We start from the raw sequence: 17,955 nt of genomic DNA on the forward strand, positions 1-17,955 counted from the left end.
GCCAGGACGTGTACTCTGAGCATGCACTGACCAACTGGCAAGTGTCTTAACATTTTCAACCTTTCCCTGTCTGAGTCTGTAATACCAACATGCTTCAAGCAGACCACCATAGTCCCTGTGCCCAAGAACACTAAGGTAACCTGCCTAAATGACTACCGACCCGTAGCGCTCATGTTTGTAGCCAAGAAATGCTTTGAAAGGCTGGTCATAGCTCACAACACCATTATCCTAGAAACCCTAGACCCACTCCAATTCGCATACCGCACCACAACAGATCCACAGATGATGCAATCTCTATCGCACTCCACACTACCCGTTCCCACCTGGATAAAAGGAACACCTATATGAGAATGCTATTTTTTGACTACAGCTCAGCGTTCAACACCATAGTGCCCTCATAGCTCATCACAAAGCTAAGGACCCTGGGACTAAACACCTCCCTCTGCAACTGGATCCTGGACTTCCTGACAGGCCACCCCAAGTGATAAGGGTAGGTAACAACATATCCGCCGCCGCGCTGATCCTCAACACGGGGCCCCTCAGGGGTGCATGCTCAGTCCCCACCTGTACTCCCTGTTCACTCATAACTGCACGGCCAGGAACGATTCCAACACCATCATTAAGTTTGCTGATAACAACAGTGGTAGGCCTGATCCCCAACAATGATGAGACAGCCTATAGGGAGGAGGTCAGAGACCTGACCGTGTGGTGCAAGGACAACAACCTCTCCCTCAACGTGATCAAGACAAGGGAGATGATTGTGGACTCCAGGAAAAGGAGGACTGAGCACGTCCCCCATCTCATCAATGGGGCTGTAGTGGAGCAGTTTGAAAGCTTCAAGTTCCTTGGCGTCCACATCACCAACAAACTAACTTGGTCCAAGCACACAAAGACAGCTGTGAAGAGGGCACGACAAAACCTATTCCCCCTCAGGAGACTGAAAAGATTTGGCATGGGTCTTCAAAAGGTTCTACAGCTGCACCATCAATAGCATCCTGACTGGTTGCATCACTGCCTGGTATGGCAACTGCTCAGCCTCCGACCGCAAGGCACTACAGAGGGTAATGCGTATGGCCCAGTACATCACCGGGGCCAAGCTTCCTGCCATCCAGGACCTCTATACTAGGCAGTGTCAGAGGAAGGCCCTAAAAATTGCAAAAGTCTCCAGCCACCGTAGTCATAGACTGGTCTCTCTGCTACCACACGACAAGTGGTACTGGAGCACCAAGTCTAGGTCCAAGAGGTTTCTAAACAGCTTCTACCCCCAAGCCAAAAGACTCCTGAACAGCTTATTAAATGGCTACCCAGACTACTTGAATTGCCCCCCACGCTGCTGCTACTCTCTGTTATTATCTATGCATAGCCACTTTAATAACTCAACCTACATGAACATAATTACCTCGACACTGGTACCCCCTGTATATAGCCCCGCTATTGTTATTTACTGCTGCTCTTTAATTATTTGTTATTCTTATCTCTTACTTTTTTGGGGTATTTTCTTAAAACTGTACTGTTGTTTAAGGGATTGTAAGTAAGCATTTCACAGGTCTACACCTGTTGTATTCGGCGCATGTGTTTTGATTTGATTGTCAAGCAAATCACTTCAAAAAGTAGGTTACCTATGCACATTATTCCAAAATAATTACAACATCAGAACACTGTGCACCCGTCAACTTTCCTTCAATTCGCAAGTGGCTGAAACTATCTCACCGGAGAAAGCATCCGAGCGAATAAGCATTTCGCTACACCCGTGATAACATCTGCAAATTATGTGTACGAAACAAATAAAATGTGATTCGATCAGTGCCCCTTTGTCTTACTATATGTAGCTCACATATCTGATGCAGTCTGACAAAAAAGACAATGACATGCCTAGCAAAAGTATTCAGTGGGATTAAAATGTAAACGTATTTAATTGTCATTTTTTTGTCAACAATCTAGTCAAAATATCTAATGCCAAAGTGGAAGAAAAAAAAATCAAACATGTTTTCAAGGTTAATAAAAATGTGCTAACTAAAATAGTCATTGCATAAGTATTCAGCCCCTTTTTTCATGCAAGCCTAAATTAGTTCAGTAGTAAAATTTGGCAAGTCACATTATAAATGACATGGACTCACTGTGTGTGAAATAATACATGTATTTTTTTATGACTACCCCTTCCTCTGTCCCCCATACATAGAACATCTATAAGGTCCCTCAGTCAAGTATTGCATTTCAAGCACAGATTCAACTACAAAGACTAAGGAGCTTTTCGAAAGCCTCAAAGAAGGGCAGTGATTGGTAGATGCGTAACAATAACAAATCAGACACTGAATATCTCTCTAAGCATGGTCTAGTTAATAATTATGCTGTGGATTGTGTATTAAATACCCCCTAGAGTCTAATGACTCGGGGCTGGTTTTCTACTGAGCTAACATATAGAATTGTATTAAGATGGTCATACCGAGGATCATTTAGCTATTTGATTTCAAATGTTAGGACGTCTGTAGGTATGAAAAAATATATACAAAAATTATTTGGATTAAACATTCGGCCTTACTGCTATTAGCCCACATAAATCCATTTAATAACAGATGCATATATGGAAAAACAGAAACAAAATGTAATAAATCAAAAGGAATTAATTGTCTGCCCTATATCAGAGATACACCGAGCATACAAAACATTAAGAACACCTGCTCTTTCCATGACATAGAATGACCAGGTGAATCCAGGTCGAAGCTATGATCCCTTATTGATGTCACTTGTTAAATCCACTTCAAATCAGTGTAGATGAAGGGGGGGAGACAGGTTAAAGAAAGATTTATAAGCCTTGAGACTTGGTGTGTGTGCCATTCAGAGGGTGAATAGGCAAGACAAAAGATGTCTTGTGACACTTGTGGGGTTGTAGAACAAAAGGGAGCACAGCACTGTGTTCGTGAGAGTTACAACTTCCTATAGAGGGGTGTAGAGTGCCGTCCAAAACATCCGGATGCTACAGATGTTTTCGTGAGAAGACCAATTTCCGGGATGTCTCCTGGTCTGACAAACATCGCTGTAGCTCAGCCACCTTCCACCGCAGATGTAGAAGGCCGAACATCAACAGATGCAATGGATTGAGACACAGCAATAAAACACTCTAGCTCAAACAGGGGGGTTTTGTGTTATTATTTTATTATGCCTCGAGTGGAGCATGAGGCCTCAAGCAGAGAATCTTTTATTTGGATTTTATGGCCAGTTCATGATGCCGCTGGATGACATGAGGCCTGAGGCAATTGCCTCTTCTGCCTAATGGTAAGTCAACCAGTGTGTGTGTGCGTGCGTCCCTCTAAATCATACTTTTGTGAGCTGTTTGCACTTCCTTAACATGCAGCATGCAGCTCAGTTGGATCAAAGAGTCATTGGTACACAATGAGTTGTCCAGCTGAGGGCTTGAAGCAGTGCTGCTACGTGCACATGCAGGGGGTTTGGCTTCAATGGGAAACAGCCAGGCTCCACAAATACTTGTAATTACCGTCACGGCCCTAGATGTGGCTGGCTGCTCACTGAATGACTGGCCCCTGAGAGCAATTGTCCTCACTCTCTCGCTCAGCCTGCCGTGACCAGTGGTTAAAGGGCGATAGGTAGTCTAGCGGTTAGAGCATTGGGACAGTAAACAAAAGGTTGCTGGTTCGAATACCTGACGAGGTAAAAAAAATCTGCCAATGTGCCCTGGAGCAAGGCACTTACCCCTAATTTATCCAAGGTTGCCGTACTACTATGGCTGACCCAGTAAAACAACAAATGTCACTGCACCTATCAGGTGTATGTGACAATAAAACAAAGTGTGGCGAGAAATGCATCCCAAATGGCACCCTAACACCCTATTTGCACTGGTTAAAAGTAGTGCACTATATAGGGAATTGGGTGGCATTTTGGGGACAGCCATACTGCAAGTATTCAGACCCCTTGACTTTTTCCACATTTTGTTACGTTACAGCCTTATTCTAACCCACAAATGCTGATGCTCCAGATACTCAACTACCCTAAAGAAGGCCAGTTTTATTGCTTCTTTAATCAGGACGACAGTTTTCAGCTGTGCTAACATAATTGCAAAAGGTTTTTCTAATTATCAATTAGCCTTTTAACACAACGTGCCATTGGAACACAGGAGTGATGGTTGCTGATAATGGCTGGTACGGTATGTAGATATTCCTTTAAAAGTCTGCTGTTTCCAGCTACAATAGTCATTTACAACATTAACAATGTCTATACTGTATTTCTGATCAATTTCATGTTATTTTAAAATGGACAAAAATGTGCATTTCTTTCAAAAACAAGGGCATTTCTAAGTGACCCCAAACTTATGAGATATATATATATATATATAGCTCTCTATCTATCTATCTATCTGGAGATATATATATATATATGAGAGAGAGAGAGCGCCCGATAGAGATGGCGATAAAGATACATAGAGATATATATAGAGAGAGAGACAGATAAAGATGGAGATAGATATAGATACATAGATATAGATAAAGAGATATATAGAGATGGAGATGTATAGAGATGGAGATGTATAGAGATGGAGATATAGAGATGGAGATATAGAGATGGAGATATAGAGATATGCGGTGATGGAATAGAGGAGTGTATTTTCATATCTTCACTCCCTGGATTTTGGGTCACTAATGAGAAGCCATTGGATGTCTCTGTCTGCAGCCAGCAGGGATGCTGTGCCTTTGCTATACAAGGTTAAATGTGCTTTATAAGACAGGCATGAAAACCAATGGGCTGTAAAATCAGCTCTGCTGCCCACTGAGTGAAATAAATAATGCTGAACAGAGTTATGAACAGAGTTAAAGCAAAAAATATTGGCCTATTGCCATGCTACATTTGGCAGAAGTCCGCTCACTGAATATGGGAGACTGACCATAGAAAGAGTTGTAGATATTTTTTTATATATTGTCCTGTTGGAGAGGGGCAGTATGTGTCCAAAACAAATGAAAAGAATCCCACACTAGTGAAGACAGATGACTGACCAACTTTAACTGTACGTCTGCAGTATGTGTGTTGGAGAGGGCCAGAGAGAGAGTAGTGGGGAGTCTCCTGTGAGGGCAATAAATCTCAGAGGATCAGTGTTGATTGCCACACAAAGCCAGCTCTGAAAAAGGGGGGGGGGGGCAAACTTGACACTTCCTCCCTGCTTCAGTCATCCCATGGGGTCATTGTTTTCCCTACCAGCGGTAGACCATCGCTCTGTCTCTTAATGCTACTTAGCCAACTCCAATAGGTCTCCCTCGTCCCCTCCCTCCATTTTATTCCTTACCAGCGGTACTCATCCACTCTGTCTCCTAAACTACTTAGCTAACTCCTCTGGGCCTCACTTCACCTCCTCCCCTTTTCCCACCACCTCCTCCACAAGTCAATACTTCAGCCTTGTTGTCAGCACCTCTGATTGAATGCTCGATAAACTCCCTCTGAGTGACATCATGTAATGATGAAAAACAGGGTTCACAGGAGGTCAGAGTTCCAAAGAAACAGAACTGACAAACAGGAGACACAGCACTGCAAACATGACAAACTTAGTTCAGTTTGTAGATTTTAGTCCTTGCCAGAGAATAACCTCATATAGGAAAAGCATGCTGGTGCTTCATGGGGAGGAAGTGTTGGCGTCAATCAAGAATGCTCCCTATAATCTGGCACTCCTACAGTCACTCATTATTCAGGAGCCCTCTGTTAAATTGGACATGTTTAATTAGAACACCGCAGCTAAACGAAGCATGCCTCACCAGATCAGAACAACACCGCAGCTAAACGAAGCATGCCTCACCGGATCAGAACACCACCGCAGCTAAACAAAGCATGCCTCACCGGATCAGAACAACGCCGCAGCTACACGAAGCATGCCTCACCGGATCAGAACAACACCGCAGCTACACGAAGCATGCCTCACCGGATCAGAACAACACCGCAGCTAAACGAAGCATGCCTCACCGGATCAGAACAACACCGCAGCTAAACGAAGCATGCCTCACCGGATCAGAACAACACCGCAGCTAAACGAAGCATGCCTCACCGGATCAGAACAACACCGCAGCTAAACGAAGCATGCCTCACCGGATCAGAACAACACCGCAGCTAAACGAAGCATGCCTCACCGGATCAGAACAACACCGCAGCTAAACGAAGCATGCCTCACCGGATCAGAACAACACCGCAGCTAAACGAAGCATGCCTCACCGGATCAGAACAACACCGCAGCTAAACGAAGCATGCCTCACCGGATCAGAACAACACCGCAGCTAAACGAAGCATGCCTCACCGGATCAGAACAACACCGCAGCTAAACGAAGCATGCCTCACCGGATCAGAACAACACCGCAGCTAAACGAAGCATGCCTCACCGGATCAGAACAACACCGCAGATAAACGAAGCATGCCTCACCGGATCAGAACAACACCGCAGCTACACGAAGCATGCCTCACCGGATCAGAACAACACCGCAGCTACACGAAGCATGCCTCACCGGATCAGAACAACACCGCAGCTACACGAAGCATGCCTCACCGGATCAGAACAACACCGCAGCTAAACGAAGCATGCCTCACCGGATCAGAACAACACCGCAGCTAAACGAAGCATGCCTCACCGGATCAGAACAACACCGCAGCTAAACGAAGCATGCCTCACCGGATCAGAACAACACCGCAGCTAAACGAAGCATGCCTCACCGGATCAGAACACCGCCGCAGCTAAACAAAGCATGCCTCACCGGATCAGAACAACACCGCAGCTAAACGAAGCATGCCTCACCGGATCAGAACAACGCCGCAGCTAAACGAAGCATGCCTCACCGGATCAGAACAACACCGCAGCTAAACGAAGCATGCCTCACCGGATCAGAACAACACTGCAGCTAAACTAAGCATGCCTCACTGGATTAGAACAACACTGCAGCTAAACATGCCTCACTGGATCAGAACACTGCAGCTAAGCATGCTTCACTGGATCAACCAGCAAGGAAAACACACAGGGTCCCGTGTGGCTCAATTGGTAGAGCATGGTGTTTGCAACGCCAGGGTTGTGGGTTCGATTCCCAGGGGACCAGTACGGGGGAAAAAAATGAATGAAATGTATGCATTCACTACTGTAAGTCACTCTGGATAAGAGCGTCTGCTAAATGACAAATGTATTAAACATACTGCTAAATGTATTGTATTTTGTAAGAGAGTGAAATTCCACCCTCATTTAAGCTATTTAAAAAATAAATGCTTTATTTAGACAAAAGGGAACTAGAGAGAGTGAGACAAGCTATGTAAATGCTCTTTGAGCTTGTTTTAAATATGATTTTCTTGTGATTTTTAGCCAGGGTCTTAGGGTACAGTAGTGTGGACAGCATTTTGCACAAAGGGTTGTGTATTGATTGAGGTTCTGTTATGAACAAAACAAAATGGAGGAATGTTTTAGCATGACATGCTCCCATTTCTATACTCAGTTTTGAGATTAAAAAATGATTAAAAAAAAATGAATAAGGGTTCCCTCATTTAAAAGTCAGAGCTGCTGTATGGGTCCTAACACACAATGGCCTTCTGCAGTTATGACTCAGACTCTCACACAGTTAAACACTACAGACCATTACAGTACTATGCGAAGCATCCACAATTACCGGGTTTATCGGGGAAACAAATAATATTAATCATATAATATTGAATGATGTGAACTATCATTTGAAAATGATCACCTTATTTAGGTAGGTCAAAGTATTCCATCTGTTTTAACAGTAAAACCTAGCTTTCTAATAGGCAAAGAGAATACTAGCCTATTCTTAGACAGAAATAGTTAAATAGTTATGAGGAGCCATGTCTTGGTCCTGTGAGTCGGTGTGTGTACTGGAAATATAGAGAGGCTCCACGTGGATCGTGCTGAAGGGGAAAGGAAAACTGGGGAGCAAAGTGAAGCCATTAGGTGTGCACAGATCGTACAGACAGAAACATCCCTCAGCAGACCTTAGCACAGCAGGCTGGTTAAGAGAAGTGTGAAATACATTTCTCAGCAGGAGGGACCTTTGCATGATTCATTAAAATCGATTATTAACTTGAATGGATGGGTCAGTTTTGAGCACCTCCAACTTGCTGGAAAGTCTAAATGTCATATTGACATCACATTTTTACAAGCCACTTAGACCTTCCATGTCTGGAGCGTCCTCCTTTCACGAAATGTTATGAAAATGCCCTTAGGATATGTAATAATTCGGATTCATGATGACGACTTTCCATATATACACACACACGTCAACCCTCTGGCTCAGACAAGCACGTTTATTTGTTAGAATGAATATTATTTTTCATGTTTTCTTAAATGATTGAATATATGAATCTCTAAAAATATTAACATGATTTAATAATATTTATATATTACGAATGAATCAATGATTTGACATGATGAAAGGGTTGGTCATTATTTTAATATGTCAATACTTTATCATCGTTCCAGTTTCTATCGAATTATGTTTTGGTCATCATTCATTAAAGAAAGAAAGCCTTGAGCGGCATAAATTATAGCGGTGCGCTGCGCGTCTCTCCAAAACTTACCTACAGCCAGCCACAGGAGCACCTGTTTCGACAACACTGGTGTGGTATCCGATGCCATGGTCTTCTTTAAAAACGACTATCCAATGCAAGAAGTTGGAGAAGCGTTATGATGAAACCGACGATATACGCGTCACAGTTCTCCTCCCTAATGTATCCACTAAGAAAGAGACGACCCTGTCACAGAGTTGTAATCCATAAGCATTCGACTCGTTCTTCTCAGCCAACTATAAAGGCAGCTCAACTGTCGTCACGGTCACTATCACCTTGCGCAAAAACTCGGGAAAGGTACACTTGGGTCGGGTCGTCGGGAGTTTTGCTTTCCGTCGACTTTCTTTACGAAATAGATTCGCTATCATTTAAATGAATATGCAACCAACATCGAGTCTTGACAATTCAAAAATGGTAAGTTCCATTAGACTCCAAAAACCTTGCGTACAACGAGGACATACTTGGCAACTCCAACCAACCATGCGCAAGCCCGAAACGCACTGAGCCAGAGTAGAGCCTCCAGTGAACTCCTGGGTCTCGAGCGTGCGTTCTGTTGACTGACACCAACAGAGAGTGCGTAAGAGAGCCAAGGGACCATAACCAGAAGGTAGGCCAGGGTTCCCCAACTGGCGGGACGCAGGTGATTTGATCCCCCGCGTTCTGAGCAAAACACATCTATAATTTTATTTTTTGGGGTCATAAAACACCAGCAAATCAGCTCAAAGTTATTTTAATTTTGGAAATCTGTTCCAAAGTATTCCCAAGCATACAAATGTCAGCAAGGTTTAAAATGATTAGGTTTTAGGCAAATGTATATGTTTGGGCTTCTTGCGGTGAATTTGCAGTCTATCAATATATATATTTTTTTTATATGTTCCGGCCCCCTGAAATCGGGACGCAGCTGTATCTAGTCGATTATCCTAGTCGATTATCCCCGATGTGGGTATCTATTCTGGGGGTAATGCCGCGTTCAAAGAAACTGGGAAAGATCGAATTCCTACTTTAGTGTGTTCAAAACACGTCTGTGAAAAAAATCGAGTTGATCTCGCGAACTCGGGCCTCTTTCTAGAGCTCCGACTTTCCGACCTGAAGATCACCAACGTCATGATTTGACCTCGTATTGTTCGAGTTCCCAGTAGTTTTGAACGCAGCATAAGGCAGAGGCCGATTTTGCTGCAGGGACTACACTACATTCAGTACTGTACATAAAACAAATTGTGACCAAATGGTGCCTTTTACACATTCAAAATGAACACTTGCTTCTGGGAAAAGTGATCAGTATCAGCCTGGTGTCATTGTTGACATTATAATAAAACGACTTCCATCCTAGCCTACTACAATGTGATGTCAATGTTGATAGGCTTCAACATACATTTTTTAAAAGATAATACATTTGACCTATGGGATTGGATTTAAGGGGTTAAACCAGACAGGTTGTGCAAGCTTGACGATAAAGTAGTACAGTCCAACCTCACCTAATGTTGCCATCTAGTGTTAGAATATATCAACACAGAATTACAGCTCCTGCAGTCCCAGCAAACAGCTCCAATTCCAGTTCCTTATTGCTAATTGGTATATATCATTCATCTCTCCACCTGATAGCTGATGTGTGGTGAGCGTTCTGGCAGAAATGGTTGCTGACCATGCATCCCCCAAGTGGGTGCTACACATTGGTGGTGGAAGAGGTGAGTCTTCGAGCATCTGGAAAGGCTCTATAGGAAATCAATGAATGGATGCGGATGGGCATATCATTCATGATAATACTGCATGTACAGGAAGAGATCAACATTTTCTCAAGGACCAGAGGTCTTAAATGGAAGAATTCACACTTGTTTTTTTATAATACTTTTTTTACTTACAGAATTTACTACATTGTACAAAATTACTACTGGCATACTAGCCTACATATCCTTTAAATAGTAATGACGTTCAATGTACATACAAGACACAAATCAGTATGGTGACCATCTAGAGCAGTTTTTTTTACATCTTCAATACACTTAAATACAGTGCGAATAACAAGGGTGCTCTTACAAAAAGAGGAATAAATTAACGTAGGAGAGCTACAGCACAATTGCACTTACATGGTGAAGCACAATTTCTAACAGCAGAGAAAAACAGTGATATGTTTAACTGAGAAAAGTTTCCTCTCAGATAGAGCTTTAAAAAAGACCACTCATGTTGGTCAATCGCCATCTCTACAATCTCTGATGCAGACAGAATTCAATAATATGACAAAGAATGTTCTTGCCAGGCAAATAAGTTTAGAAACTCAGCAAAAAAAGAAACGTCCCTTTTTCAGGACCCTGTCTTTCAAAGATAATTCGTAAAAATATAAATAACTCCACAGATCTTCATTGTAAAGGGCTTAAACACTGTTTCCCATGCTTGTTCAATGAACCATAAACAATTAATGACCATGCACCTGTGGAACGGTCGTTAAGGCACTAACAGCTTACAGACGGTAGGCAATTAAGGTCACAGTTATGAAAACGTAGGACACTAAAGAGGCCTTTCTACTGACTCTGAAAAACACCAAAAGAAAGATGCCCAGGGTCCCTGCTCATCTGCGTGAATGTACCTTAGGCATGCTGCAAGGAGGCATGAGGACTGCAGATGTGGCCAGGGCAAAAAAATTGCAATGTCCGTACTGTGAGAGACCTAAGACAGCGCTACAGGGAGACAGGATGGACAGCTGATCATCCTCACAGTGGCAGACCACATGTAACAACACTTGCACAGGATCGGTACACCTGCGGAACAGGTACAGGATGGCAACAACTGCCCGAGTTACACCAGGAACACACAATCCCTCTATCAGTGCTCAGACTGTCCGCAATAGGCTGAGAGAGGCTGGTAGGCCTGTTGTAAGGCAGGTCCTCACCAGACATCACCGGCAACAACGTCGCCTATGGGCACAAACCCACCGTCGCTGGACCAGACAGAACTGGCAAAAAGTGCTCTTCACTGACGTGTTGTGGTTTTGTCTCACCAGGGGTGATGGTTGGATTCGGATTTATCGTCAAAGGAATGAGCGTTACACCGAGGTCTGTACTCTGGAGTGGGATCGTTTTGGAAGTGGAGGGTCCGTCATGGTCTGGGGCGGTGTGTCACAGCATCATCGGACTGAGCTTGTTGTCATTGCTGGCAATCTCAACACTGTGCGTTACAGGGAAGACATCCTCCTCCCTCATGTGGTACCCTTCCTGCAGGCTCATCCTGACATGACCCTGCAGCATGACAATGCCACCAGCCATACTGCTCGTTCTGTGCGTGATTTCCTGCAAGACAGGAATGTCAGTGTTCTGCCATGGCCAGCGAAGAGCCCGGATCTCAATCCCGTTGAGCACGTCTGGAACCTGTTGGATCGGAGGGTGAGGGCTAGGGCCATTCCCCCCAGAAATGTCCGGAAACTTGCAGGTGCCTTGGTGGAAGAGTGGGGTAACATCTCACAGCAAGAACGGGCAAATCTGGTGCAGTCCACGAGGAGGAGATGCATTGCAGTACTTAATGCAGCTGGTGGCCACACCAGATACTGACTGTTACTTTTGATTTTGACCTCCCTCTTTGTTCAGGGACACATTATTCCATTTCTGTTAGTCACATGTCTGTGGAACTTGTTCAGTTTACGTCTCAGTTGTTGAATCTTGTTATGTTCATACAAATATTTACACATGTTAAGTTTGCTGACAAACGCAGTTGACAGTGAGAGGACGTTTCTTTTTTTGCTGAGTTTATATTCATGATACAGACAGAGAGAGAGAGAACACTACACATCTTCTCAGAGTGGCTATTTTAAGTATTCAAAAAGTACTCAGACTTCACAAAAAAAATATGTATTTTAAGTCTTTCCGTTGAGATGGGTGTTGTTCACAGATCACTTGTTCAAATGAACTGTATTTGAAAATGTCTTCTGCTTTTACCTCTACTGCACATCGTCTCGCAAAGACCTACTTCTGATCTACCGCCCGTCTGATATCTAAAATACATTCTTAATTACATCTTACGTTAGTGAATAATACAGTTGACTGACAACTTCCTACCACCAGAGATCCTGTATGTGATTGGCTTAGTGTGGAAAAGAACCAATGGAGAGCCAGTTTGTGATAGGCCTATTTGCTCTGTCAGCCTACGAGTCATGTCACCTGTCATTGATGACCACAGCCAGAAACAGTGTCAAGACTACAAGATATTACCATCACACACAGACACTCCAGTCGTAAGCAGTTGACTCAGTAAGATGATAAAGTACAGTATAGGCCTAGATACAGTAGTAATAGTGGTAGTATTAGTAGTGGTAGTATTAGTAATAGTACTATTAGTAATAGTAGTATTAGTAACAGTAGTGATAGTATTTGTAATAGTAGTGGTAGTATTTCCTTACTGTGTAAAGTTATGGAATCATAATTTAACATTCAGATAGCTTAAGGCAGGTTGTAGCTACAGTGTTTTTATATGGATACAAAATAGGCATAACATGGCTAAATTCATGCCTGCATGCTACATATTGCTGTTGTCATCCTCTGATAACTGAGTCTTAATCAGATTCAGAAATGTCTAGTGAGCACCAGGTCCTAACTGAACACTGGTACTTGATCGATTCACTCTGGATGTCTTTAAATTAAAAAAATAACAGGACAAAATAAAAAAATGTAATAGAAAGTCATTGTTTCATATCTTCTAAGAGTCCAGGTCCAGTGCTCCAACGTAATCCAGTGGCTTGAGGAGCAGATGTCCTCTTCCTTAGCTCTTAGCTCTTATTGCAGTCCCTTCCTGCTTAAAACATTTTTAAAAGGGAGTCTGTGCACTTTGTAGGAATGCTTATGAAAAGAACCAGTGGACCAACTGTGGTACTAAAATAAAAAAATAAAAAAACACTGCTCCAAACTGGAATCTAGTGAGATGAAGAATACAAATAATCCAATCTCTTGATTGCTGCTGGTTTGGGAATTGTTTGAGAATGCAGTAGGAGATACTGGTTGTCACTAGGGAAGGAACTTCCCCCAGGTTTGGGAATGCAGTAGGAGATACTGGTTGTCACTAGGGCAGGAACTTCCCCCAGGTTTGGGAATGCAGTAGGAGATACTGGTTGTCACTAGGGCAGGAACTTCCCCCAGGTTTGGGAATGCAGTAGGAGATGAATGTTCTCAGGGTAGGAAGTAGCCCCCTAGTTTGGGAACACCAGGAGTAGGAAGTATTCGTTGTGAGGAGGGTAGAAGCTAGCTCCCCCCTGGTTCCCACTCAGAGCTCAGTGGTCAACAGACCTTTGTGCTTCATGCCGTGCTCTTTGGGTGGCTGGGCCACAACGCTGGTGAGAGGAGAATACAACTAAATAAAAAGCCCAGAACACCTACTTTTCAGTGTGCACAACATAAGATAATGTATCATAGCACTACTCTAGTAGAATAGGAATATTGTATTGCTAGCCAGTATAATGTGATGCATGGGAACGCCACAACGTAATGAGAAACTGCACAAGACAATTCACATCCATCAATCTATGCATATTGTTCCAGGAGACCTGCCTGCACCATTCATCTTTCCATTTACCTGATGTGATCACTACTAACTTTTAGTGTTCACAACATTCATCTTAACAAACAGACTTTATTCAGCAGTACAGTCAAACTTTATAACTTCTGTAGAGATGTAGTGGAAAATGAAACATTTAGCTTCAGCTTTCACCAAAGCTATTTCAAGATATGGAAGCTCATCAGGACCATAATTAGTAAATGGGGATGTTAATCACTACAGGCTTCAATTATTAACAGGATGGAGAATTATATTGTCTACTCTTTACAACAGAGCATATGGCATGGCATCAAAAGCCCCTAGCAACTAAGACTAGCAATGATGACCACAATGTCCAGATGAGATGACCTAAAGAGCATTAGGACAAGGTAGAGATGACGACGTGCCACGACGGAGTTACCTGGTGTCCATCACATTGTGCATTTGAGAGGAGAGACGGGGGTGCAGGGCTGGGGTGAGAGCCCCCCCTTCAGGTTGGAGAGGGGCGGCGGTCTTTGCAGAGGGGTCAAGGTCAAAGAGGCCGTTAGTAAAGATGGCAGTGAGTGGCTGTGTTAGAATGGGAGAAGGAAAGTGGACTGGCTGGGTCAGTCTCTACATGAGGCAGCTACAGTAGGGATGGTAGACTGACGTACAGACATACTTAAACCCAGGCCAGACTGTCAGGCTAAAGACAGACAGGAGCATTAAAGCCCGGAGGACAGTCAATGTCCATCAGTACTCACTGCAGCAGCAGGGATGATCCAGCGAGGTGATATCATGGGCTTGGATTGCACTGATGGTGGCAGTAACTACAAGAGAACAATGTTGAAGAGTTACTCAAACACCCATCACTTGGCACAATGAGGCCAAAGTAAGTAGCTGACCGGTCAACATACAGTAGGCATAATGGGTTTGAACTTTAAAGCGAATCACACTTATTTTTGGTAAGTTTGAACTACTCAAGGCAACATAACAGCAGCTGAAGCGTGAGGCAGCAGACAGGGTCTATAGACTTACTACTGGGGTTGGGTCTGAGAAGTCTATCAGGTTACTGCTCAGCGGGGCCCGCAGTGACGGAGGGGTGGGCATCTTCAGCTCCTCAGGTTCAGCCTGCATAGTGACAAGCCAATGGCTATGTTACAAACAGCTCTCACATTCCCACAAAAAGGCATACAATTCTCTGTGCATTCAGATGTAGTTTGCATTCTAATGCACGCGAGTAACCGGAAAAGCAAAACACAGATTAATTGATTACCTTTGTTGGTTGCCCCCCATTAAGTATTTCAAGGGGCATCATAGGTGCTGATTGCATGAGATCCACAGCCAACATCTGAACACTGATGAGGACAGAGGGACGAGAGTTTAATTCATTCCTATAGGGTCTGATGAGGAAGTACTGAACAATAGCAAGGATAACATACACATTATCAATGGACACAATCCTCACAAGTGCTTAATATGCAAAGACATGTATCCAGGCAGAATTGAGTCATGTCACATTAGCAGGAGTGATTCCCATGTTCAATCAGATGGTATCAGAGAGCTATGATTCCCATAATCCACCAGATGGCAGCATAGAGCTGTGTAAAAACACTGTCTTTGTCTTGAGTGCTGCAACCTATAGCCTAGTAGACTAAAGAACACTCTTTAACAATGCTGACTAGAAACTAAGAAGTGACATATATCCTTAAATGAGTCCGTCAGATGGAGCTGTAGTCCTGACTGCATGAGGCTGCCTCGTGGTACCCTATGGCTGGACAGGTGGCCCCCTCTAACATGGGTGTGCCCCACTCCCTTCCTTCCACACTCTGTCTTAGCCTCACACAAGGCTGGGAGATATGGCCAAAATATCTCCTCATGACGTGATTTTGCCTGTGATTAGCTCCATTCCGTTTCTCTTTCATCCTGAAAAACACTCCAGTCCTTATAAGCATACCCAAAACATGATGCAGCGAGCACTATGCTTGAAAATATGAAGAGTGGTACTCAGTAATGTGTTGTTTTGGATTTGCCCCAAACATAACACTTTGTATTCAGGACAAAAAGTGAATTGCTTTGCCACATTTTTAGCAGGATTCCTTTAGTGCCTTTTTGCAAACAGGATGCATGTTTTGGAATATTTTCCTTCTGCACAGGCTTCCTTCTTTTCACTATCAATTAGGTTAGTATTGTGGAGTAACTACAATGTTGTTGATCCATCCTCAGTTTTCTCCTATCACAGCCATTAAACGCTAATTGTTTTAAAGTCACCGTTGGCCTCATGGTGAAATCCCTGAGCGGTTTCCTTCCACTCCGGCAACTGAGTTAGGAAGGACGCATGTATCTTTGTAGTAACTGGGTGTATTGATACACCATCCAAAGTGTAATTAATAACTTCACCATGCTCAAAAGGATATTCAATGTCTGCTTTTCTTTTTACCCATCTACCAAATGGGGCGGCAGGTAGCCTAGTGGTTAGAGCGTTGGGCCAGTAACCAAAAAGTTGCAGGATCGAATCCCCTAGCTGACAAGGTAAAAATCTGTCGTTCTGCCCCTGAGCAAGGCAGTTAACCCACTGTTCCCCGGCCACTGAAGATGTGGATGTGGATTAAGGCAGCCCCCCGCCCCCCTCTCTGATTCAGAGGGTTAAATGTGGAAGACATTTCAGTTGAAGGCATTCAGTTGTACATCTGACTAGGTATCCCCCTTTCCCAATAGGTGCCCTTTGTGAGGTATTGGAAAACCTCCCTGGTCTTTGTGGTTGAATCTGTGTCTGAAATTCACTGCCCGACTGAGGGACCTTACAATTATTTGTGTGTGTGAGGTACAGGGATGGGTAGTCAGTTTCCCAGTCTCACCTGTCTTCAGCTGTGGTCAGCAGTGTGGGAGTGAGCAGGTCCCTTGACTCCTGTCTCTCGGGACGTCCAGATAGAGACAGGGAGGAGTTGCTGCCCATACGGCCACTACGCACCTTCAGCCTGGGAATGACAAAGAGTGGACAGTAAGAGAGATCTACAACACCCTCCACTACTCAGCTCAACTTAAACATCCAGTTTGTAGAGGCATATTTAGATTTTTCAATGCGAGTCGCCTTTGTTGCTTCCCTCCAGTTTTTATTGCCCTACTGTACCACTACATCAATCCCTCATCTTGTGCACTTCTGTTTGAAGCTCAACATAAGAGGTCACTGGAGAAGGGCAAAACGAAGTTAACTGCTGTTTTTGTGTGTGCAGGGATGCAGGTGTGGTGTTTAGGTTTGTTTAAAAAAAAATAAGAGGGGGGATTTTCTTTCAGAGGAATAATCACCTGAACACATTTTGGCTTTTGTGTTAACTTGACTACAGCTGCAAGAATCCCTCCTGTCAATCAACCCCAAGAGTCCTGCCCACAGAAAAGTGGGCAGCCCCTGGGAATGAGCCGTTGATTCAGGGGGTGATGCCAAGAACCCTCATAAATATTCTAACTGTTAATGAGCTTTGGAGGAAGGCTGCGATTGGCTTAGGCTGGCTGTGGAGTGTTGGGGTGACTCCAGGGAGATGGAGACAGGGGAGGCTTGGTGACGTTCCAAGATTGAGGTTTCCTTTGTCATGAAATACCGTACAATAAAGCGTGATCATCCAATGCTTTGAATGCATGAGGGGAAGTGAAAGATGGCACACTAAAGGGTAGAGACTAGGAACACAACCGTAGTGACTCTTTCAGTGTCCTCACTCACCTGGCTGCAGCTTCCTGTACATTGGTGTTCTTGTCCCCCATCACAACATGCTCCTCCTGGGAGCTCTATAACATACAGAACATCAGTGGAGGTATAATACAATCAATATGCCAGGTTGGGTGTATTTCAAAAAGAAAATTGCCACTGTATCCAACTTCATGGTTATCCAAAGGTTTACAGTACTTATACAATACTTCCTCGTCTAC

The 17,955-nt window shown here is 43.8% G+C and overlaps 2 protein-coding genes across 7 annotated transcripts in view; both read right to left on the minus strand.

Moving 5' to 3' along the window:
• Positions 1–9,100, minus strand: part of ramp1 (receptor activity modifying protein 1) — a 127,144-nt gene extending 118,044 nt beyond the window's left edge. The window contains exon 1 of the mRNA XM_014165457.2: positions 8,557–9,100. Coding sequence (XP_014020932.1) covers positions 8,557–8,614 — 58 coding nt within the window. The 5' untranslated portion in view covers positions 8,615–9,100. The remainder of the gene's footprint in view (positions 1–8,556) is intronic.
• Positions 9,101–12,105: 3,005 nt separating this feature from the next.
• The window catches only part of LOC106582392 (band 4.1-like protein 5), a 51,980-nt gene continuing 46,130 nt past the window's right edge, over positions 12,106–17,955 (minus strand). For 3 of the 6 annotated variants that reach the window (XM_045704819.1, XM_014165459.2, XM_014165460.2), the window contains 7 exons: positions 17,750–17,814; positions 16,893–17,012; positions 15,311–15,392; positions 15,073–15,165; positions 14,799–14,864; positions 14,477–14,622; positions 12,106–13,852 (listed from right to left, as the gene is read on the minus strand). In XM_045704819.1, coding sequence (XP_045560775.1) covers positions 13,786–13,852; positions 14,477–14,622; positions 14,799–14,864; positions 15,073–15,165; positions 15,311–15,392; positions 16,893–17,012; positions 17,750–17,814 — 639 coding nt within the window. In that variant the 3' untranslated portion in view covers positions 12,106–13,785. The remainder of the gene's footprint in view (positions 13,853–14,476; positions 14,623–14,798; positions 14,865–15,072; positions 15,166–15,310; positions 15,393–16,892; positions 17,013–17,749; positions 17,815–17,955) is intronic. The other 3 variants (XM_045704818.1, XM_014165458.2, XM_045704820.1) reach the window with 3 other exon arrangements.

This window comes from Salmo salar, chromosome ssa21 (assembly GCF_905237065.1).
Source record: "Salmo salar chromosome ssa21, Ssal_v3.1, whole genome shotgun sequence".
NCBI classification, from domain to species: Eukaryota; Metazoa; Chordata; class Actinopteri; order Salmoniformes; family Salmonidae; genus Salmo; species Salmo salar.